At 50.0% G+C, this 21,806-nt stretch overlaps 2 protein-coding genes across 10 annotated transcripts in view; one reads left to right on the top strand and one right to left on the bottom strand.

The window, feature by feature from the left end:
• The window catches only part of STARD9 (StAR related lipid transfer domain containing 9), a 90,178-nt gene extending 83,139 nt beyond the window's left edge, over window positions 1-7,039 (top strand). For 4 of the 5 annotated variants that reach the window (XM_084776285.1, XM_084776284.1, XM_084776286.1 and 1 more), the window contains 9 exons: window positions 112-309; window positions 700-883; window positions 1,237-1,374; window positions 2,711-2,828; window positions 2,924-3,045; window positions 3,238-3,302; window positions 3,404-3,866; window positions 4,035-4,193; window positions 4,576-7,039. In XM_084776285.1, the coding sequence (XP_084632411.1) occupies window positions 112-309; window positions 700-883; window positions 1,237-1,374; window positions 2,711-2,828; window positions 2,924-3,045; window positions 3,238-3,302; window positions 3,404-3,866; window positions 4,035-4,193; window positions 4,576-4,677 (1,549 nt within the window). In that variant the 3' untranslated portion in view covers window positions 4,678-7,039. The remainder of the gene's footprint in view (window positions 1-111; window positions 310-699; window positions 884-1,236; window positions 1,375-2,710; window positions 2,829-2,923; window positions 3,046-3,237; window positions 3,303-3,403; window positions 3,867-4,034; window positions 4,194-4,575) is intronic. The other variant, XM_084776288.1, reaches the window with a different exon arrangement.
• Window positions 7,040-7,181: 142 nt separating this feature from the next.
• Window positions 7,182-21,549, bottom strand: CDAN1 (codanin 1). 5 transcript variants are annotated; one of them, XM_084776301.1, is made up of 28 exons: window positions 21,364-21,549; window positions 20,682-21,163; window positions 20,287-20,493; window positions 19,913-20,082; window positions 19,685-19,798; window positions 19,530-19,608; window positions 18,648-18,768; window positions 18,377-18,486; window positions 17,914-18,003; window positions 16,963-17,038; window positions 16,211-16,416; window positions 15,811-15,931; window positions 15,524-15,670; window positions 15,113-15,279; window positions 14,720-14,807; window positions 14,401-14,490; window positions 14,177-14,231; window positions 13,861-13,994; window positions 13,650-13,753; window positions 13,349-13,507; window positions 12,477-12,540; window positions 12,226-12,304; window positions 11,898-12,046; window positions 10,305-10,412; window positions 10,155-10,218; window positions 9,878-10,059; window positions 8,445-8,552; window positions 7,182-7,928 (listed from the first exon to the last, which is right to left on the bottom strand). In XM_084776301.1, exons 1-28 carry the CDS (start codon window positions 21,451-21,453, stop codon window positions 7,803-7,805), a joined length of 3,690 nt encoding a protein of 1,229 aa, XP_084632427.1. In that variant the 5' UTR covers window positions 21,454-21,549; the 3' UTR covers window positions 7,182-7,802. The 5 variants fall into 5 exon arrangements, with proteins under 5 accessions (XP_084632427.1, XP_084632428.1, XP_084632429.1 ...); XM_084776302.1 differs by having other exon boundaries at window positions 20,287-20,490; XM_084776303.1 differs by lacking the exon at window positions 8,445-8,552.
• Window positions 21,550-21,806: the final 257 nt, after the last annotated feature.

Genomic DNA, 21,806 nt, shown 5'->3' with positions numbered 1-21,806 from the left:
GGGCGAGGTGAAGTGGAACCTGGCACTGCCCTTTGCTCTTCTTGGATTTTCCACAAGGTCAAAGGACTGCAGGGTGGAGGCCATGTAGGAATCAATCACATTTTGTCTCAGGCAGGAAAAGTCTGTAGAGACCCTTAGGAGTGACAGGACTGCGCGACTTTATAACTTTCGTCGAACACGAAGCCTCAGTCCCCAGAAACAACCCAGCTTCCTGCCCAGCAAGGATCTCCCCACTTGGAAACGTGACTTGCCCAGCAGACGCCGAGAGTACCTGCAGCAGCTGAGGAAAGATGTCGTGGCCACCACTAGGTAAGGGCAACTGCAGGAGCCCATGTGGGAGCTGGGACTGGAATTTGAACATCCCAGAGGCTCTTCCATGCCTCTGGATAAACTGAGGTAGATGTGGGGGAGTCTGGGGCAAATGGGAGTGGGATCTGTAGGAGGGAAAGGGGTGCACAGGTGCAGGAGATGGGCAGAGGGAAGTCACATGGGCAAGTGTTGGGCAGAGGGACTCCAAAGGTGTGCAGGTTTGTGTGCCAAGGACTTAGGATGGCTGTTGCTCTCTAGAAACCTAAGAATGTAAAATGATGACCGTGCAGGCAACAGGAGGCTGTGCTGAGCCAGCTGGGGCGGGCAGGACAGTACTTTGATGCACGCACCATGTTAGACGGTGTCTTTTCACCCTGTGGTCTCCCCTAGGATCCCAGAACCAGCCTCAAGATCCGCCCACCCTCCCTCCCACATCGATCTGATGCTTCGAGACTATCTTCAGGCCCGTGAGGAGGCCAAGCTGGAGATTGCCCAGGCTCGGGATCGGCTCAGGGAGCGGACTGAACAGGAAAAGAAGAGAATCCGCCAGCAGATCATCTCCCAGCTGCTGAAGGTGGGGAAGGAGGCGTCCTCTGCCTTAGGACAGCCACATCCCAGACCCAGACAGCCTTCACTTGGCCTGTTTGTGAGTCTGGTGATCCACCTGGAGAGTGCAGGGCTCTGCTTCCAGCCCTTAGCAGACCACTGTTGTCCCAGGCCAGAGTGTGGGGGGAGGAGGCTTCTGTTGGAGTCAGGGATGTGGGGAAGCATGGAGAGTGTGGCTTCTGGAAAGTAGGTGGGAGGCTACAGCCGGAGGCTTTGGGAGGTGAGTGGTGACAGCTGTGGAGGTTGGGAGGGCAGATCTGGGAAGAGGATGTGGTAGGGAGAGTGTGTCACCAGAAGCTAGCTTATCTGTCTTCTTCCCAGGAGGAGGAAAAACTCCAAACTCTAGCCCACTCCAGCTCTCTGTGTACCAGCTCCAATGGAAGCATTTCTTCTGGTGTCACATCTGGTTACAACAGCAGCCCAGCTTTCCCAGGCCACCTCCAGTCCCTAGAAGTTGTGGTGAGTGGGCGCACAGCAGGAAGTTTCTGAGATGAAAGTGTGTAGCATCTATGCTTTCTCAAGGTCTCTGCTGATGCGAGCCCTTCCTGGGTGCGTTTGGTTTAGGTCCTGTTGGCCCCACAATGTTGTGGACCACGGTGGTGGTGGTTTGGAGTGGTGAAAGCAAATGGTTCTAGGTTCTGGCAGGTGCTGTGCAGGTGCGAGGGAGATGACAGAACACTGGCTCCGGGAAGCTCAATGCTGGGAAAGACATCTTTGAATGTTTAAATGCTAATACCTAGGGACAAGAGAAAGGTGGAGAAAGAAAGGGCTCCTAAGGGTTTCAGGTCTAAAAATGACTCAGGACTATCTGCTGCAGTAGGAGGGATGGAGTAAGGGAGGAGGGAAAACGTTTTTAAAGTATACATTTATTTAGTGTGCATATGCATGCACATCCCACATCCCTCATGTGGAGGTCAGAAGACAGCTTTCAGTATTGGTTCTATCTCAGGCTTGGTGGCAGCTTTGCCTGGTGAATCATCTCTCTTGCCCATTTTTCTTCCCACTGAGGAGCTGGTTGAGATAGTGTATTCAGCAAAGACAGTAGAGACCCAGTGGCTTTTCTGGCTCAGTGCTGCACCTGGCCAGGACCAAGGTTTGCTGTCCAGAACTCATTGCTTCCTCCTTGCTTTCATTTTCACTTTATTACCCACACTAACCCCCTCCAGAGATGGCCTCCTTGTTGCCACAGGTACAGGTGACGTCTCACGTACTGACCCTGGAGTGTGGCCATTCAGTAGAGGGCTCCATCCTCAGTTACTGGTTATCCTGATTGCTGTGGCAGCTGATCTGCAAGCAATCCTTTAAGCCTGTGGCCTGGGCAGGGAAGCCTTCCTGGCTAGTGTCTACTGCTGTAAGCTCTTGAGGCATCTGTCTTAGTCACTGTTCTATTGTGGTAAAGACACACACCATGGCCAAGGCAACTCTTACAAAAGAAGGCATTTCATTGGGTGGGCTTTGCTTACAGTGTCAGCTCAGTCTATTATCATGGCAGGGAGCATGGTGCTGGAGAGGCAGCTGAAAGCTATACTCTGCTCCACAGACAAACACTGAGCCTGGCATGGCTACCCCCAGTGACATACTTCCTGCAACGAGGCCACACCTCCTAATCCTTTCAAATAGTGCCACTAACAGGTGATGAACAGTATCACTGTGAGTGAGTCCAAGGGCTTGAAGGCTTCCAGAGCATTCAATGTATGACTTTGGGGGCCATATTGACACCACTATGGCATCCAACCTCCTGAAGTCCCATTGCAGTTGCTAGTGAGAGGTGTTTTGAGTATCCGCTGTTCTGCAGGAGGACTCTCAAGTGCCAGAGTTCCGAGACACTTGGATAGGGGACTGGCGGGTCCTCTCCACAGTGAGGAACAGTCACCTGTATCTGACTGGGCCTACCTGGAAGAGCTTAGCCCACAGTGAGTACAAAGCTTGGGGAATGGAGTCTAAGGGATGAACTGGTCCAGACTCTCTGGCCCATGCCACTGTCCCACCACTTTTCTCTTTGCTGTAGGCCGCAGAGCCTCCCCAGGCAGCAGCTGCTGCTCTCTCTCTGGCCTATCCAGCTTAGGGACCTGCTTCTCCTCCTCCTACCAGGATTTGGCCAAACACATCATCAACACATCAATGGCAGATGTGAGTCTGTTCCTTCCTTCTTCTTCTGTTGATACAGCTGGACTTAGATGGGGAGGAAGAGGAAAGGGGGCAGGCAGATCAGGGCCACCAAGGCATGGGTGCTTCTAGAACTCTTCATCTTGACAAATGGGCATTTGGTAATTGTTACCCGACTGATGAACCTAGAGGCCTGGCTTTTATCCTCTGACCCAGGTAATGGCTGCTTGTTCAGATGATCTCCACAACCTCTTCAGCCGCCAGGCAACAGCTGGCTGGAAGTAAGTTATTTTGCTGGGCTTTGGTCCTTCCACTGTCATTCTCTTCCTCCTCTGCTCTGCTTCCTGCAACACCTCATACTGTACCTTCCTTTGTATCCAAGCTACCAGGGTGAGGAGCAGGAGGTACAGCTCTACTACAAGGAATTTTCTTCTACTCGACACGGCTTCCTGGGTGCAGGTGTGGTGTCCCAGCCGCTCTCTCATGTGTGGGCAGCTGTGAGTGATCCCACTCTGTGGCCTCTATACCACAAGCCCATCCAGACAGCAAGGCTGCATCAGCGAGTGACCAACACTATCAGCCTGGGTAAGTCCAGGGTCCTGAAGGCTTCCAAAAGCCTGGCCACGGAGTCAGAGGTAGAGGGTTGGAGCAGCACTGCTGGGTGCTCGAGACTGCTCAGCCAGTCTGTGCTAGGGATCCAAGTGTTGAGTAAAGCCAGACTTCTGAACATGGAAGGATCAGTACTCAATCTTTCTGTCCTTCTAGTGTACTTGGTGTGTGATACCACACTCTGTGCGCTGAAGCAGCTGCGGGATTTCTGCTGTGTCTGCGTGGAAGCCAAAGAGGTGCCTATGTTATGGTGGTAAAATGTTATGGGGTGAACGTGGGCTGAAGTGCCATGAGGTGGGGTGGCTGAGGGCTGGAGGCATTACCACCCACCATCCTGACTAGCCTTAAAGCTGTCCGTGTTCTGTCATTACACAGGCAGGACTCACGTGTATCTCTGTCCCTAGGGGCACCTGTCAATTATGGCAGCTCAGTCTGTGTATGATACATCCATGCCAAGACCTAGCAGAAAAATAGTCCGAGGAGAGATCCTGCCCAGTGCCTGGGTCCTGCAGCCTGTCATCACGGAGGGGAAAGAAATAACCAGAGTCATTTTCCTTGCCCAGGTAACACTGCATTCTCTCATGGCATAGCTCTCTCTGCTGCATAGAATCCCTAGTTGCCAGGCCGTTTAGCCATAGTAGGCTCACAGTAAGGGGAATCAAAGAGGGAGGAATAATCAAGTTTACAGTCTTTGTGAAGCTCTCAGCACCAGAGCCTGACTTATGTATATCCTATGGCTGATGATGGTGTCCTTAGGAACTAGACGGACTCCTCCCTCACCTATCTTACACAGCTCTCTACTCTCTCAGGCCAACTCTAATTGCATCACCGGGAGGGGAAAGCTAGTACTTAGGCCTCTTGAGATCTAAGTGCACCTCCAGTCAGCGCAGCCAGAGTGGCTGCTCCAGGTTTGTTTGTACCTTCAGTTTTTTCTTCTGCTTTCAGGTGGAGCTGGGTGCACCAGGCTTCCCTCCTCATCTTCTCAATTCCTTTATCAAACAGCAGCCGTTGGTTGTGGCCAAGCTAGCGTCTTTCCTTGGTAGTTAGTATTGGTCCATGGAGATAGCATGGCTGCGATGTAGGCCCAGGACACCTGGGATGCTTATAGTTACTTCTAAACCCCGAGGCAAGAAACGCCTAGGCTGCCTGTGGTTGCAACTGTATAGATGGCACCAGCCCAGGGTGGCCAGCAAAACCAGCACTTAGCATTTGGTTACCCCTGAAGAGGGCAACCTGAAGCTCCTGACTGCAGCTGTCCGAAGAATGAAACTCCACTCACCTTCAGGATTTCTCACCTTTATTTCCTGTCATGGCACATCAAGTGTTCAAAGACTGGGCAAAGCACAGCCTGCAGAGCTGGAGACTGCAGGGCCTTGGCAAGGTACCTTCCTGGCAGATAACCATTGGCCTAGGCTGCTCTGGATCTGCCTCCGACACTCAGCTTCACTTTTGATGGAGTGGCAGAAAGGACCAATGCAGACAGTTTAAAGAATCAACTGCGAACCAGAAACTGATTGAGATTGTTCTCTCATTGAACGTTTACAAACATATACTTTCCCCTGCCCCGTTTACTGGCCATTGTGTATTGCTGGTAGTCAGTCAGTCTGCCTTGAGCTCAGTGTAATAGGAGACCACAGAAGAAACAGAGTGTGGGGCCTGAAGACCAGTAAAGGATAGGGGCAGCTACATGCTGGTTGCTAACAAGGTGGGAGGGATTTCAAGCAGATTGTCTAAGAGAGGATTAAGTTCTGGCAGGTCTTGACCTTGTGCCAACATTAAAAACCTCTGCCTACCAAATGCCACCACACCTGGCACCCGCTTCTTTTGATATAGCTCTATTAACTGGGTAGGGTGTGGTGGAACATGCCTACAGCACTCTTGGTAGTAGATGCAGGAGGACCAGAAGTTCAAGATGATCCTCAGGTAGCCAGCCTGTTAAACACTATACCCTGTCTTTTTTTTTTTCCTGAGACAGGGTCTCTCTGTGTAGCCCTGGCTGTCCTGGATTCACTTTGTAGACCAGGTTGGCCTCAAACTCACAGCGATCCACCTGCCTCTGCCTCCTGAGTGCTGGGATTACAGGCGTCTGCCACCACGCCGGTTCAGACCCTGTCTTATTTATTTATTTTCTTTTTTGGTTTTTTGAGACAGTCTCTCTCTGTGTTAGCCTTTTAGACCCTGTCTTAGCTAAGTACTATTTTAATATGACAGAATGGAAAAAAGGGTTGTTTTCTTGGATCTTGGCCTGGTTGAACCCTTGCACGTTTTTCATGTTCATCCAGAAGCAGTAGGGATAAGAAATTCCCTTTATTTCTGTCACTCTAAATCTTTGGTGAAAGAAGGTCCTCTTATGGAGATAAGTCTAGTTAAAGGGAAATTTTCTTTTTAAAATTATTCTACCCTCTTAAGAGTATTTATACATTACCAACTGAATGTTTGAAAATTTGCTTTGAATTTATCTTTATGTGATAATGCACTGTTATACATAATGCCTACTAATTTCTTCCTTACACCCTTGCTAAACTAAAGGCAGAGGCCACCATGCACTTTCTACCTCTTTTGTGCCTTACTGAGACTGTTGACCTAAAAAAGTCAACATTTTTGTCTTTAAAAAAAGGCATGGTGGCACATGTTTTTAATCCCAGCACTCAGGGAGGCAGAGGAAAGTAGATCTCTGAGTTCAAGGACAGCCTGGTCTACAGAGTGAATTCCAAGAAATCCAGGGCTACATAGAAAAACCTGCCTCAAAAAACAAACAATGCATCCCTCAGGGTCACGGCAGTATCTACTCAGGATCCAGGGTTGAGATTTTCTGTTTCCATGCATATGCTAGTATTTCCTATGAGCTTAAGTTGATAAACCCCACATGAAACCTGAGTCAGCAATCTGAAGTATACAGTCAACAGGTAGCTTCATGCCCCACCTCTGCACATTTAACCATCGATCATAATTACGTTAATTATACATTAATTAATATACCTAGATAACTTATATTAAAGGATACAGAAAGGGAAAAAAAAAACACCAAGGATGTATATAAGATAGATAGATATACTATGTATTAAGTAGTGGTTGACTGCTGTGTAATTCCATATCTGTGGGCCTGCACTGATCCTATTGCAAAAGACAAAAGGTAAGTCAGGCTTTCGTAAGCACGAGGATCACTCTAAGCTGGGGTCTGTTCCTGGCCAGACATGGAGAGCTGAGTGTTTTTACCTTTAGGAAGTCCCAGGTGCCTTGAGGCTACTGGTCCAAAGAATACACAGTAAAAATATCACCAACTATTAACTCAAAAGGAAGTTCTGAGGTAAATCAGACATCTCAGTGTCTGCAATACAATTAATTATCACCAAAGCTACTTGCCATGTAGGGCAGCTTAGACAGCAGGGAGTATATATATAGAAATAGATGACAATAGTTCATAGCAGATGGTGCTTCTAAGCCTGGGTCTCAGAATGAGAGACTGCAGGCATCATGAAGAGGTAAGGCAGCTCACTCACTGCAGTGTACACTTTCAGAAGGGGATAAGAGCAGGGGAGAATAGCCATCAAAGCCTTGTTAAAGTTTTATTTAGAAAAAATCCCCAAACCCATTAATTTTCTACACTAGGCTTGGTCTGATTAATTCCCTGCAAAGAGGTGAAGATCCATATAAGACAATTTTTACTTGGGTGTGTCCTACCTTATTGGCTGCCAATATTTGGGGGTAGGGCTGATAGTCCAGCTTCTGGAAGCAAGAAAATGTAGACTTCCAAATCCATGTTTTGTTAACTTTCTCACAAGTTAAGTGCACAAGTTATTTGCCTATCAAGATTTCTCAGAATCACAAAGTTTTAAGACATGCTGGGTTAGCAGCAACTTGAGGCTTGAAAAGCCCGGACCAGCACACACGCACTTCCTTTAGCATCCTGATGAGAAACGCCAGCCCTCCTGCTCCAAGGCTGGAGTCTTCAGGCTTTTCCACGTGACTTTGAATCAGGTTCTCCTTCCTCTAGATCTCAGGTGTTGAGGCCCGTGTCTGTGGATGCTGTAGCAGCACACTTCCTTCACTTAGGAGCAGCAAGCCCGATTACAGACCTGGCCACTTGTGCCCCAGCAAGGCGTGCAGTGGGCTCTTGAGCCTCCTCCTGAGGCAGGTTCTGGTAACATGCCCAAGAGGGCTGTTTACCTGCCCTAGCTCTGGGCCAGCACTGTCCCTCGGTTTGGTTGCATAAGTTTACAAGCTCTGAGCTGAGGTTCTAGCAGATGGGGCTCAGCTAGGAACAAGCGAAATAGTGTTGATAATTCTTCTGAGAAGTCCTGAAATAAATAGAAAGGTTAAGAGAAAAGTAATTCTGGATGGTCTACACTTCCTAAGGTCAGTCCCAAACAAGCCCTCACAGAGTGTGAAGCACTGATGACCCAGCTATTTCACCCGATGCCTTCTATGCAAAAATGGATATGAACCTCCATAACTGGTATACCATCTTTAAGCACCAAGTATTCATTCTATTTTATGGGTCCTGTTTTGCTCTGATTCACAAGAACATTTTAAACATAAGCTGAAAGTGTTGTCTCAAATCCCCAATATTCACTGGGCCATGCTACTTTCCAGTTGTCCTCCCCGTGGGTCCTCTGAGAGTCTTGCAAAGTAGTCACTCAGATCAAGCCCAGTGCGCAGTCTCACGCTAGTCCTAAAAGCACTTGGCAAGGATGCACACAGCTGCCAGCTATGGCGGGCCCACAACTAGAATTCCAACACCCAGCAAACAGGAAGAATGCAAGTTTGTGGCTAGCCCAGACCAGATGAGACTTATTCCATCTAAGACTCCTTACCCCTGGCCACTGGGCCTCATTAAGGCTGCCCAAACAGGCTTCTATCTCCAGCTGTCCCATGAGGTCCTTTTCTACCAGCTCCCGGAGTAAGAACAGTAGCAGGTCCCACTGTAAGACAGCACAGCGAAGGTCAAACTATGTCAAGACCACATAGTAGTCCTAACAGCAGGACAGAGCTGGGGCTGCAGAGATGGCTTAGCATGCTTTATAGAGCACTTGCTGCAGCTGGGGTACAGGGTGAGTGTGTGTGTGGGGGGGCAGCGGTGATGGCAGCAGCATACACTTTTAATACTAGCACTCAGAGATCTGCCTGCCTCTGCCACCTGAGTTCTAGGCCAGCCTAGTCTACAGAGAGATTTCCAGGACAGCCACTGCTACACAGAGAAACCCTGTCTAGAAAAAAAAACGGGAAAAAAAATGCGTGGGGGGTGGGAGGGGGCAGGGACTGATTAAGTTTATAAACATTAAAAAAAAAAATCAAAGCTGCCAAGAGGAGGAAATTGAGACAAAGGGAATCTGATTTAGTGTGAACCAGGGAGAGAATAATAAAGCAAACAGCAGCTTATAAAACTTGGGTTGGAGCTAGGTGGTGGCAGTGCATGCCTTTAATTCCAGCACTCAGGAGGCAGAGGCAGGAGGATCTCTTTTGAGGCCAGCCTGGTCTACAAGTTAGTTCAGGGTAGCCAAGCTACACAGAGAAACCCTGTCTCAAAAACAAAACAAAACAAAAAAATCTTAGGTTGGAGCACTGAAGAATGTTAAAAACATGACTTGGAGCCAGGTGTGGTGGCACACACCTGTCATCCCAGCACAGCTAAGGCTAAACAGATAAACCCTGTCTTGAAACAAACAACAAAAAATACTTGCAAGGATAAAGAGATGGCTTAGTAAAGTGCCTGATGTGCACACATAATGGCCCGTGTTTGGACCTTTGTTGTATGAGTGGCTGACTGTAATCCTAGTGCTGGGGGGAGGCTAGAGATAGGAAAACCATGGAACCTCAATAGTCAGCTAGTTTAGCCAATCAGTGAGCTCAGGTTCAGTAAGAAGAGTGTTCACTAACAAGTTCATATGCTACCCCCCCAACACACACTATAGATCCCCCCACTATACAACATCACTGCTGGAGCTGGGCATGGTGGCTCATACTAGGCAGAGGCAGGGAGAATGTTGCAAATTTAAGGCCAGCATGGACTAAGAGCCTATTTGAAAATCCACACATATGGGCCTAGAGAGATGGCTCAAAGGTTGAGAACACTTGTTGCTCAGCAAGTTTAATTCTCAGTTCCAACATGGTGGCTCATAGCCACCCTAGTTCCAGGGGATCTAACAGGTATATGCACAGTACACAAACATATACATGCAGGCAGAAAATTTAGACGTAAATCTAACCACTCCCAACAAACACCACAGAGGCCTTGTGCCTGACTTACCTCCCTTGGCCGAGTATCTGCCAGAAGCCCCACATTTCTTGGGCTGAGTAGAAGCTGTAATGGAACTGGCCCCTGGAAGTCATCCTTCCATAAAGAAAGCAGCATGTGCAGAAGCCTTCGAGCTTGTCCTCGCTCTAGCCTGCGCTGTGTTGGGGGCCCTAAAATGGGAATCTGGTCTGCAACTACAGGAAGAGGGAGAAGGTAAGTTTTTAATGGAGGCGTAACCTTGGGATGTGGGGAACGTAGCATGAGGGCTCTGATGGAAAAGGCACCATACCTAGGAGAGAAGCCAACTCTACAGAGCACTTGGCCAGATGCTGCTCAGCAGTTGGGCACAGGAACTACGGGGAAAAAGGAGATATGTGAACAGCATTCTTACTGCTTTGAGGATTGGTCCTGAGCCAATGTGGCTCATGCCACATCTCACCTGGCGGCACCGCAGTGACTGGCCCAGCTGGATCAGGAGCTGTTCCAGATGCTCTGGGGAAACACCCTCCTCAGGGTCCCGTGGCCCCGCAGCCAGGGAGAGCACATCCTGTAGAGAGCAGTGTTGAGACCTCATGCAAGGCTGCCAGAAACTTGGTTTGGGATGGGAACCAGCCAATGGAGAGAGGCAGAAGGAAAACAGAGCCCAAGGGAGTGAAGCAACTGGGCTAAGGTGTTCTTAGTGCTGAGGCTCAGGCAGTAGAGCACAGCTTGGATAAGCAATTAGAAAACCTAGAGGGAAGTAGACGGAGTGGTAAGCCTACCTGACCAATTCCTAGAGGACATCTTAAAATAGTTGGGGAAACTGCCGTATCTAGAGTCTGAATATTTCTCTCTCATGCTCCTCTGTTCATCTCAGAGAAATGGTATCTAGCCTGATACCTTTTCCTGTCCTTGGAACTGTAGGACAGTCCCCATCGATGGGCACTGCTTTCTACTCTCTATTCCAAGAGCACTGATTTGTTGGGAGCAGGGCCAGATAGTATTTTAGCCCTTGAAAATCACAGGCCTAAATATTGCTCCAACTATTCATCTCTGCCTTTCTAGCAGAAAAGCAGCCACAGATCATATATAAACAAATGGGCGTGGTTGTATTCAATAAAACTTTATTTGTAAAAACAGATAGCAGGAGCCAGGCATGGTGGTGCATGCCTTTAATCCCAGCAGAGGCAGGCAGGAAGCCAGGCTGGTTTACAAATAGTCTAGGACAGCTTGGGCTGTTACAAAGAGAAACTCTGTCTTGAAGAAAAACAAAACAAAAACCAGACTGCAGGCTCCATTTGGGCTGTGGCTGTTTGCTGACTCTTTCTCTATAGAGTCAGTTTCTCTCAAGATACCAAGGGATAATATGTAGCACTTATACTATCTACCATTTTTATAAATTATTTTAAGACAGTCTCATTTAAGTTGCCCAGACTGTCCTTTCTTAGTCCTGTGATCCTCCTGCCCCAGCCTCCAGAATAACTGGGAATCCAGGCCTGTACCACCAGGCCCAGCTTGTTTTTTTGTTTTGTTTGCTCACGCTAGAACTGATACTTTATGCTTAGTGCCCAGCATTACTTCCCACATGGAAGAATAGTACAGAAACCAAGCGTAGACACTGGACTGCCCCTCAGAAACTTTCCCACTGTGCATCCATTCACCACCATGTGTACAAGATGCATTTAGTGAAGAACTTCAGATCTGGCCTGTTGTGGTGACATACACCTTTTATTCCAGTTCTTGGGAGGCAGAGACAGGTGGATTTCTGTGAGTCTGGAGTCAGCCTGGTATACATAGTTCTAGGCCAACCAGACCTACATAGCAGGACTCTGTCTCAAAGAAAAACCCTAACTTTGGATGATTTTAGACCAAAAGTCTTAGGAAAAATGTTCAATTCAGCTCTGTTCTATGTAATCCCATTCAGTAAGGAAATAAATGGAAACCAGCCAGACAACACACAAAGCTTCTGTATAAATCCTGAAGCCAATGTGAAAAAGAAACAAGCAGCAGGAGAGGGAGTGGGAAAGCCAAAGGGAGTAGGGTAGCTGTGTACTTTTATCTCGGAGATGAGGTGGGAGGGGAGGGGAGCATGGTGCTCACAGGCTCGGGAGCAGCCCCTCCGCTCCACCCGGGCAGTTGGCTCAGGACCCTGGGCTCGTAGCATGCGACTCACGGCTGCTTTCACCTCCCTTCTAATCAGCGCTGCCAGGCAGAGGGAGAACAAGAATGGAGTCACTGGAGGGGCCCCTGCATGGGCCTGCCACGACAACCCACACCTTTCGCTGGTTTTAACTAACTCACCTAATTTCCCACAAACTATTCAATACCCTGCTTGTCCATGTATAAAAACTTGGTTTCGTCACTCCTTTCCTAGACCTCACCTGTAATGTTGGCTGACAGCCAAGAGCAGGCTTTCTCTGTCGCAAGCCCCACAGCAATGTTCTCTGCGCTGCTTAGAACCTGTGGGACAGAAGGACTGCTGAGTCAGGGACTTGGGAACGCGGGTAGTACAACATGGGATGCTATAGTCCAGGACCCACCCTACAGTAGCCTCACACAAGTGCATGTATACACATGTGTACATGCATGCATTTCTACTGGCCTGCTAGCTGCAGGTTTCCTTCCTACGTACAGCAGCTGGAGTCTCCTCTGGTAACAGTGCTTGCACAGCGGTGGGGCTCTTCCTTTGGCAGAATCTGAGAAAAGACAGAAAGAGGTCAATGTAGATTGACTCACACAAATTCCCAAGTGCACCAGGCCTATGATCTGGAAACTCTACCTCAGAAGGAAGTACAGTCCACTCTCCAAACCCACCAGAGATGCTGGAAGGAGAGACCTACCCACATTAGCCCTACACTCTTCCAATTCAACATGTGGACTTTTGTGTCCAAAGACATAATCCTTCAGAAAAGGGGGAGCAATCTGGGCATGGTGGTGCTGGCCTTTAATCCCAGCACTTGGGAGGCAGAGGCAGGAGGATCTCTCTGAGTTCCAGGCCAGCCTGAACAGCCAAGGCTACACAGAGAAACCTTGTCTCTGGAAAAAAAAAAAGAAAGAAAAAGAAAGAAAGAAAAGGGGGCGCTGGGCTGGAGAGATGGCTCAGTGGTTAAGAGTGCCGCCTGCTCTTCCAGAGGTCCTGAGTTCAATTCCCAGCAACCACATGGTGGCTCACAACCATCTGTAATGTGATCTGATGCCCTCTTCTGCAGATAAAGCAGCACTCATACGCAATAAATAAAAATCTTACAAAAAAGAAAAAAAGAAAAGGGGGTGCAGAGCAAAGGGAAGGAAGGAAAAGAAATGGAACAAAAGGAATGTGAGCGAGACAAAAAAGGACAGGGAGAAAAATCAAAAGGAAGCTGGGTGAGGTCATGCCTGTAATCTCAGCAACTGGAAGTTTGAGGTTGGCCTAGACTACAGAGTGGGAACCAGTTTTAAGAGACAAAAATTTAACAAAACAAAGAGGAGACTTCAGTGGATGACAAAGTCCAAATAGATTCTTACTCCCGCCCCAGGGTCAGTGCTTCGGCCCCATGGGGGCACAGTTGAGAACACAAGAATTCCAACAGCTGGGCTGGATCTCCCCCTTCTTGTCCCTGTGTCACCAGATGCTCCTGAAGAAGCGACTCAGCTTGATGCACCAGGTCTGCCACCAGTGTCGCCCTGTAGCAGGAAGAGCAAAGTTTGGGACAGGAGAGTTAAGAGGAAAGGGGCTGCAAATTTTAGGAAATTTTAGCCTCTTCGCTTAAGTTTAAGGGGAGAAAATGAGAAGGGATTGAGACCAGGACTCTCATTGTACTCTTACTTGATGTGTTTGACACAATTTGATCCAATTCTTTCTGCCACAAATTCTACTGTCCTTCGCAGGGAGGGTGGCTGGTTGTGGAAGAAGGCCTGGGCAAGCTGAGCCTAGCAGGAGGAGGTGGAAGAAGGTGAAACAGTACTGTGAGGGCTTCCTTCTGCCTCCCCTACCAACTGCCTGCCCTCGCCCTCCCTTTCCCTACCTTTGCCCTTACCTGCAACCCCTGGCTGGTCTTTGGAGGCAGGGCTCCCAGGCTGGTGGTGGTGGTGGGAGTGATTTTCCTTACAAAGCCCCCACTCCGCCCACTGCTGCCCGAAACCCAGGAAGCAAGCAGTTTCCGGAGCTCTCCTGTAGAGGAGTCAAAGTCCTTACTTCCCCTCCTCCCCCAAACATGGCCTTTGTGGAGCAAAACGGACGAAGTACCCAGAGAGCTTAAAGATAGAATACCACCGGTGAGGAGTGACCAAGTCCTCTTGGGTATCCACAAAAGGACAGGCCATGGGCCACAGGGGGACACAAGAGATGCTCACCAATGTAGGGGCAGCAGGTATACAACAGCTGCTGGTCCACAACAGGCACACTGTCCTGTGGGAGAACAGGCCAAGGTTGGAGGGGAAAGGCAGGCAGTCTCCCTTTCCTCCCAAAGGCATAGAATCACCTTAAGCCTTTCTAGCTTGTCTCCTGCTGAGCCTTTATCTACTCAGTTTATAAACTCCTGGGATTCACATGGCCCTTGTGTGATCCCAACACTCACCAAACCATGCTCTGAAACAGCTGTATCCATCTCAAAGGCATCTACCTGACCATCTTCTAGAAAGAATAAGTCCTCAGGAACTGTAGGTATCTAGTAAGAAAGGAAGGCAGTCAGAGCGTCATTGGTGTTCTAAGATCTGTCAGACTTTCTAAATCTATTGGAGTCCTGGGTCAAACAAGTTGTCTTCTGAAGTCACAACAATACACATCCCTCTCAGAACTTTCCTCTTCTGTCCCCTGCCTTACTTAAGATTCTAAAGCTCTCCAGGCTCTGCCTTGGCAGCCACCTACTACCCTATCCAGCCCATCCTTCTGCCTACCTGGAAAAGCCACCCCAGAACAGCAAGCAGCAGCAGCTTGTTCAGGAAGCACATCTCCCTTTCATTCTCCTTCGATAAGACCAAACTCCTAAAAGGTAAACAGGATGTGAAAAGACTCGTGCCAAGGACCGAAGGGAGTAAACAAAGGCTGTCACTAGGAAGGGAGTTCTTCAAAAGCAGACCTACATCACACTACTGTAGGGAAGACAAACAGGAGCTCACTGAGACTTGCACCTCACATCCTTCTAGCTAGGCCGCCTGACAAAGGGAAGGACCAAGGGAATGGAAACAATTGCCTCTCCTGAGGCTGCTATGGCTGTGGAAGCACATAAGGTATAGATCTCTAGGCCCTCTTCAGTAGCAGGGTATGCAAATCAGACATGCTCTACTCACCGATGTAAGTGCAGCAGGAGAGCAAAGACACTCCGGTAATAGTCCAGCAAGGGGACAATATGGTCAGCAAAAGAGAGGAACTCCACCAGCCAGGGCACAGTGAGCACTGCCCGACGGGCCCACAACCCCTGCTGCAGCAGAGCCCGTATATCCAGAACAGGAGGGACCTAGGAAAGCAAAGATTCCATCAGCGAGCATGCCCTTAAAGGGGCTGGCTGACACCCTGTAACCTAGCGAGCATGCCCTTAAAGGGGCTGGCCGACACCCTGTAACCTAGCGAGCATGCCCTTAAAGGGGCTGGCTGACACCCTCTAACCTGCTGGGTTTCTAGAAGAGTCAAGGAAACCAGTCAGCCTCCACATTTTTCTAGTCTACTCAGCTCTTCCCTACCTGGATCTCCCACACACTCACCTGGCTCCTGAGGGCCAGAATAGAGTCCTGCAGCTCACGGGTTGGGGGTGGCTCAGGCCCTCGGTATGGCAGGAAAGCCACAAAGCCCAGAAATTTAGCCAAAAGTCTGAGACTGAGAAGCACTACAGCAAATTGCCTCCGTTCACCCTGCATGAGGAATCAAGTGAAACAATGTCCTTTGCGTAAGTCTTCTAGAACAGTTTAAAGTCTGTTGAAGTTTTCCCTGAATACGTACCCTTTCCTTCCAAGATTCAGACCCTACTATCTCCCTCACTTTATTTCCTAACCTGCCAGTCCACGTCTGACTCCCCATCTTCATCGCCAGGCTCATGTTGAGGCAGGGGAAGGCCATTGAGCTCCCGAATCTTCAAGCTCAAACTATCCATAAGATGCTGATTAAAATGGAAGCTTGGGTGGGAGAAGAACAAAGACAAAATAGGAAAGGCACTGAAGTAGGTTAAACTGTTTAGAAGAGTACCCCAGACACAAGGAAGACGAGCTAGAGGACAATGGCATTACCTATGTGGGTAAAAGAATGAGAAGAGGAAATACAAATGAGAGAAGCCAAAGTCACTCTCAGACATGTTCAACCCGAGGCTCAGGCTAAGGAGAATGGTTTTCTCTTTGGGGAAACCAAACCTTTCTTGGCCTCAGTCTCTCTCCCTTTGAGACACAGGAGACACTTACTTGCTGGCACTCATGATGAAATCCCTGAAGAAGCCTTGACAGCCTGGGAAGGTGGGGGGTGGGCAGGGCCCCCCACTGCTCTGAGGGGCTATCAGCCGTTCTTGGAGCTGTCGCAGTCGGCCCAGCTTGTCCGCTCCTAGCATATTCAACACGTCTGGAGCTTCACCCAAGACAGATCCCCCAGCACCACCAGGGCTCTGACACATCTGAGATGTTTAAAAGGGAGGAGAGAGATTAAAAATAAAACCAACCAACCAACCAACCAAAAAACCACGTAAGAGAGAAACACTAAACAAAATAAGAAGAAAGTGGGAAAAAGCTCAGTAGAAAACACTTGCATAGCATGGGCTAGGGCTTGAAAGTAAGCAATGGGCACAAGGGAGGGTTTATCTTTGTACTTTGAAAGGTGAAAAGACTCCAACTGCAAGGCAAGCATCATTTGCCTCAGATCACCAGAACTAGGGTTTGAAGATACCTTGATTACTAAGCTTTCTTTGTAACTAGAGCACAAGTGACGAAAGGGATGGTGGTGAGAGGCTAGGTAAGGGCACGAGGTCCAAGGCAGATCAGAGAAGTCAGTGAACACTTGTCCCCCAAGTTTGAACTACCATCCAAAGAGTAGGGTTTTTTTTCCTCTTTATTTTCATTTTCTTTTTTTTAATTTGCAGCTAGAATCTACTAGGTTGTCTATCTGGTTCAGAGTGCCATCCTTGATTTAGCTGCCCATCTTTGGCTACTGTTATGGCAATTACCTGGAGAAGCTGTTTTTGGAAAAGCCGGACAAAGTGGCTGTGGCTGCAGGCTGCTGAAAGTTGACCCATCATGGCTCTGAGGAGAAAGAGGCAGACACAGAGTATGGGGGAAGGAGGCAGTGACACATTCTGGCTGTTTAGTGAAGACTTGTACATCCCCTTTGCCAGAAAGCACACATAGGAGAAGGTAAGAAATGTTCCCTTCACCACCAAAATTCCTCCAGGCTACAGATTTAACCCACCAAGAAATGCCCAGTCAGACTTTCATCCAGGTCATGGTCTGTGCCAGTGAGCATCACAATCAGTGTGAGAGGGAGGGAAGGACAGAGGATACTTTTCTTTCTTTCTTTCTTTCTTTTTTTAAGATAGTGATTCTCTGTGTAGCCTTGGCTGTCCTGGAATTCTCTTTGTAGACCAGGCTGGCCTCGAACTCAGAGATCCGCCTACCTCTGCCTCTTAAGTGCTGGAATTAAGTGTGTGCCACAATGTCTGGCTGCAGAGGGTGCTTTTTCAACAGCAGTTTGGATCCATGAGCTTGGTCTTTTCCCAAGCATTTGCCATTATACAAGTTCATGGCATTCCTGGGTATAAGAAGCTAGAGATAAATCCCTTTATTTTATTTTACTTTACTTTATTTTTTGGTTTATTTCAAGACAGGGTTTCTCTGTGTGGCTCTGGCTGTCCTGGACTCACTTTGTAGACCAGGCTGGCCTTGAACTCACATCGATCTGCCTGCCTCTGACTCCCACTCCCTAGTGCTGGGATTAAAGGTGTGTGCCACCACGCCTGGTGATAAATCCTTTTTCATCTGGGTAGAATTATCAGTAACTAGAGACTGAGGAAGAGAGAAGTACAAAGAGGGAACACCTTCCTAACAACCACCCTAAATAATACTAGGTTGCTGCTCACTGTAAGAGCAAGGAGATAGCCGAGCAGGGAAAGAGCACCGACCTGATCCTGCTACCCAAGCCCTTCTCAAAATCCCAGCTGGGTTCCTCATGGTGATCTTCCCACTCTCGAAGCACCTCATAGAACACATCCCTGAAAGGTATGCAAGCGTCATCAGCTGACTCCCAGGTGCCTACACCCACTTTGCCTTGCTTGGAAGCTTTAACATAGGCTTGCCCACAGTGCCAATGGTTAACATCCATAGTTTTTTACAGGATGATAATGTTACAGCCCCAACAGCAGCACATCACAAGTGTCTGTGAACAGGGAAAGCTGACCCTATGGTCAGCTAAGCTTAGGGATTCGGGTCTGTGGACATGAAACAGAATGAAGCCAACAAGCTTTACGATGGCCGGCAGCAAAGGGCCTGGACAGCACTAACCCCCCACTTTTAGTGCCTAATTCCAAATTCTAGGAAAGTAAGTAGTTGTTTACTCCCCCCTCAATAGGTCCCTTTTCTTTTCACCTCTGTTTTTTAAAAGTATGAAAGGCTCGGTCACTGGAGAAGTTGGCACGATTGTCAGTTTCTGGCTGAAAGGAGACAGCTTGAGCAGAAGGTGGTATCACGAGAGAGACCTAAAACATGGCAAAAACATTAGGAAACAAGACGTGCTACAATCATGTTTAGAAGACTCTACTCCCTAGTCTCCCCCAGTTAGCCTACCTGATGGCACCATGAAGATTGCCTGAATTTACAGACTGTCTAGGCTTCTAGGAACCTAAGTGGGGGTGACTACCTTGGCAACACTGCCTTCATAAGCAGCTCGGAGGCGGCCTTGCAGAGCTGGTGAGAAGCACAGCAGCCGCTCGTTCTCAGCCAGCAGTTTTAAGGTCCCTTTGTCCAGGTAGGAAAGAACCCTGCAAAAGACAGGCACACATATGTCTGAGGCTGGAACACAGGCTGCAAACAGCACATCTGAAGCAGAAGGCAGGTGTTTAAGATACATATGGCAAAGCCATGGGCTGAGGATCAAGATGAAGGTGAAGAAATGAGACCGCATGAAATGAGAGCAAGACAGCAGGCTAGAACATTAGCCATAAACATAAAGCCAGACGCCATGTCTAATTATTTATTATTATTATTCTACTTCCTTGTATACAGGGCTCTGACTGGCAAGCACTTCCCTGCTTTATGGGCCCTTTTGTATTTATTATTTAGGACCACATCTCACTAAATTTCAAAGGCTGGCTTTGAGTTTTCTGCGGCCTGGGAAGGCCATTAACCTTGCAATCTTTGCTTGGCAGGACCCAACTATTTATTTGTATTTTTAAATTTTTAGGGGCTAAAGTTATAGCCTTGACACAAAATTAAGATGTTACAGGTGGGCCAGGAGTGATAGCCTTTAGTGCCAACACTTGAGAGGCAGAGGCTGGCAAGTCTATGCAGGTTCTAGGCCAGCTTGGTCTACACTGGGACGTTAAGGCCAGCCAGCCTAGTGCTACAAAGTAACACCATGTCTGTTGCCTGCCAGCGACCCCCCCCCCCAAGGTTACAGGTGGATACAGTCTAGGGCCACTGTATCTATGTTAAGCACAATCTTACAGACTAAATTTGCATCCTAAATGGCTAGAAAGAGACAATGAAAGTGAGACCCAAATGCCTCAGCCAGGAAACTCACTGAAACTGATGCTCCAAAACCTGCACTGCGAAGAAGACACAGTCGTGGATGCTCTGAAACAGGGGAGTTTCCAGGGACTCTAAGACAGTAACACATGGTTAGTTAACTATCCCACCTGCAAATTTCATTTCTCAAAATTAGACCTGCTTACTGACCTATGGCACCCTGACTTGATTCAAGGTCACTGTCCTTGGTTGCCACCATTCTCCGGGCAGTAAGGAGCTGAAGGACGAAGAAGAGCTCCAAGAACAGGTTTGGTACCAGGTTCTCTGGAAATAGAAAGAACTGCCATAACATTGGGCACCACTGACACCCAAGGCTGTATGTGCCTCTCTTATGCTGTAGTTTGCAAAACTATCGACTGCAGCCCCCTTTGCTCTCACCAGCAATGCAGGAGGAGTAGATAAGGGCAACCAGCTCCAGGCGCTGTGGAGAAGACACCCTGGCCGGGTCAGCAGGTTCTGCTGTGAGGTTTCCTGTCCGGCTGGGGATGGGAGACCCGGATTCTGGGATGGGACAGGCTGGGGTAGGTGACTGCTGGAGCTGCTTGGAGCTATGTGAACAGAGAGATACCATGATCACTCAGCCCGGCTTTCAAGTGACATTCACACTCAGGTTCTGCCAAAGAACACATCAACAGCCCAGGAGGCAACCCAGAGTCCCCAAGGGAGAAATCAAGTTCAGGAAAAAAAAAAATATCCCTTGTTAGTCCCGCACAAGAAGGAAGCTGACATCCCAGGTGGCGGCAAAGCCATACCGCGCCTTCCTGAGCATCTCCCGCTCCTCTTGCAGACTTCTGCACCCTGGGGGAAGGCCAAGGCCCCAAGGGCTAGTGTCCGGGGCTGAGGGTTGGGAACTGGGGACACAGCTGATTGGGGGTGAGGTGAAGCAGGTCTTGGGCTTGGAAAGTGACCGCTCTTCGCTCACCGGAGTTGGGTTGATCCTTCGAGAAGGCTTCGTCCTGCTGAGAGTAGTCACAGGTTTTCCCTCACATTTCTATCTCCAAGCATCACTCCACAACAGCTGGGCCCCTTTCAATCCCTCACCCCCATTATGGTTTCTTCACCCCCAACCTTCTAACTACCGCGCGCTCTACTGCGGGGCTCCGAGCCCTGCTTTAGCGTCGGTCTTGCAGGTAGGGTCGATTCTCACCCTGCAGGGCCCGGAGGGACGGTGCCTACGGGAGGGAACTCCTCCAAGTTGCTGAGGTTTGGCGGATCGGAGTGCGTGAGTGTGGGGCTGCCTGAGCCCCTAGGCTTCCGGCCTCCGGCCCAAGGCGGGCTCTCGCCGCTGGCCCCCTCCTCCGGGCCCCCGGGGCCGCGACCTCCGCGTTCGCGGGACTGCCCGGGTCCCGGACCCCGCCTGCGGCCCGCCCGGCGGGCCAGAGGTGCCTCGGCGGCGCTGCCGAGGGGCTCGGCTGCAGGGAAAAGCTGGCTGCGCGCCCCCCGGCCACCCCGTGCCGGGGCCCCCGGCCTCTCTGGCAGGGCGGCAGAGGCGCCCGGGGTCTTGGCGGGGGTTGAAGGGCCCTGTGGGAGGACGCGGCTGCTCTGCTCCCTCAGGAAGTTCAGCAGGAACGGCACGAATTCCTTCCGCAGAGGCCGAAGTGCGCTCAGGGCGGCCACCTCCGAGCTATCCTGGGGAAGAAGCAGAGGTCGCGGGGCGAGAGGGTCAGCTGACAGCCCCGGCCGGAGAGCAGGCGGCCGGCAGCGGCGCGCAGAGGAGCGCCCTTGGCGCGGGCCGTCAGCCGGGGCAGGCTGGGAGAAGGGGGATGAGACATCATGGCCCGCGGGGAGCACATTCCAGGTAAGGCCCGAAGGCGTGTCAGCACTGTTACCTCCGAACTCGGGGTGCTGCGCGCGATCCACCGCACGGCGGCTGCGACCGGCACCTCTTCGCGCAGCAGCGACTCTAAAACGGCCGCCATCCCGGTCCAGGCGCTCTGAGGCGACTGCGCAGGCGCACACGCGCCGCGGGCGGCTGGGAGGGGCGGAGCCGGCGGCCGGGAGCGACCGTTGGGCGGCGGGGCGGGGCCTGGCTCCAGCGGCCCGGGAAGATCGGGTCGGCTTGGCGGTCCGGCCCGGCCTTTCCCCACCCGCCGGGCCTCGGGAGCAGTGAAGGCTAGGACGGAAGTGCCGTGACACAGGCGCAGCTCGGTGGAGACCCCAGAGCCGAAAAAGGCCAGACAGGAAAGGTGAACAACTCTAAAGACGACACCAGCCTATCAGACCAGACGTCTGACCACCGCCACCGACAGTGGAGCTTTTTGATTCACCCCCT

Source organism: Acomys minous (assembly GCF_964271855.1).
Source record: "Acomys minous genome assembly, chromosome: 3".
NCBI lineage: Eukaryota > Metazoa > Chordata > Mammalia > Rodentia > Muridae > Acomys > Acomys minous.
Note: the sequence above shows the minus strand (reverse complement) of the source record. Positions and strands in the feature narration are given on the sequence as shown.

Coding starts and splice junctions, on each gene's coding strand:
- CDAN1 (XM_084776301.1), bottom strand. CDS start 21,453: ATGGCGGCCGTTTTAGAGTCGCTGCTGCGCGAAGAGGTGCCGGTCGCA. Junction 15,932..16,210: donor TTCATCATGAGTGCCAGCAA/GTAAGTGTCTCC, acceptor CTCCCACCCAAG/CTTCCATTTTAATCAGCATC. Junction 14,808..15,112: donor CTCCTGCTGCACTTACATCG/GTGAGTAGAGCA, acceptor TTTACCTTTTAG/GAGTTTGGTCTTATCGAAGG.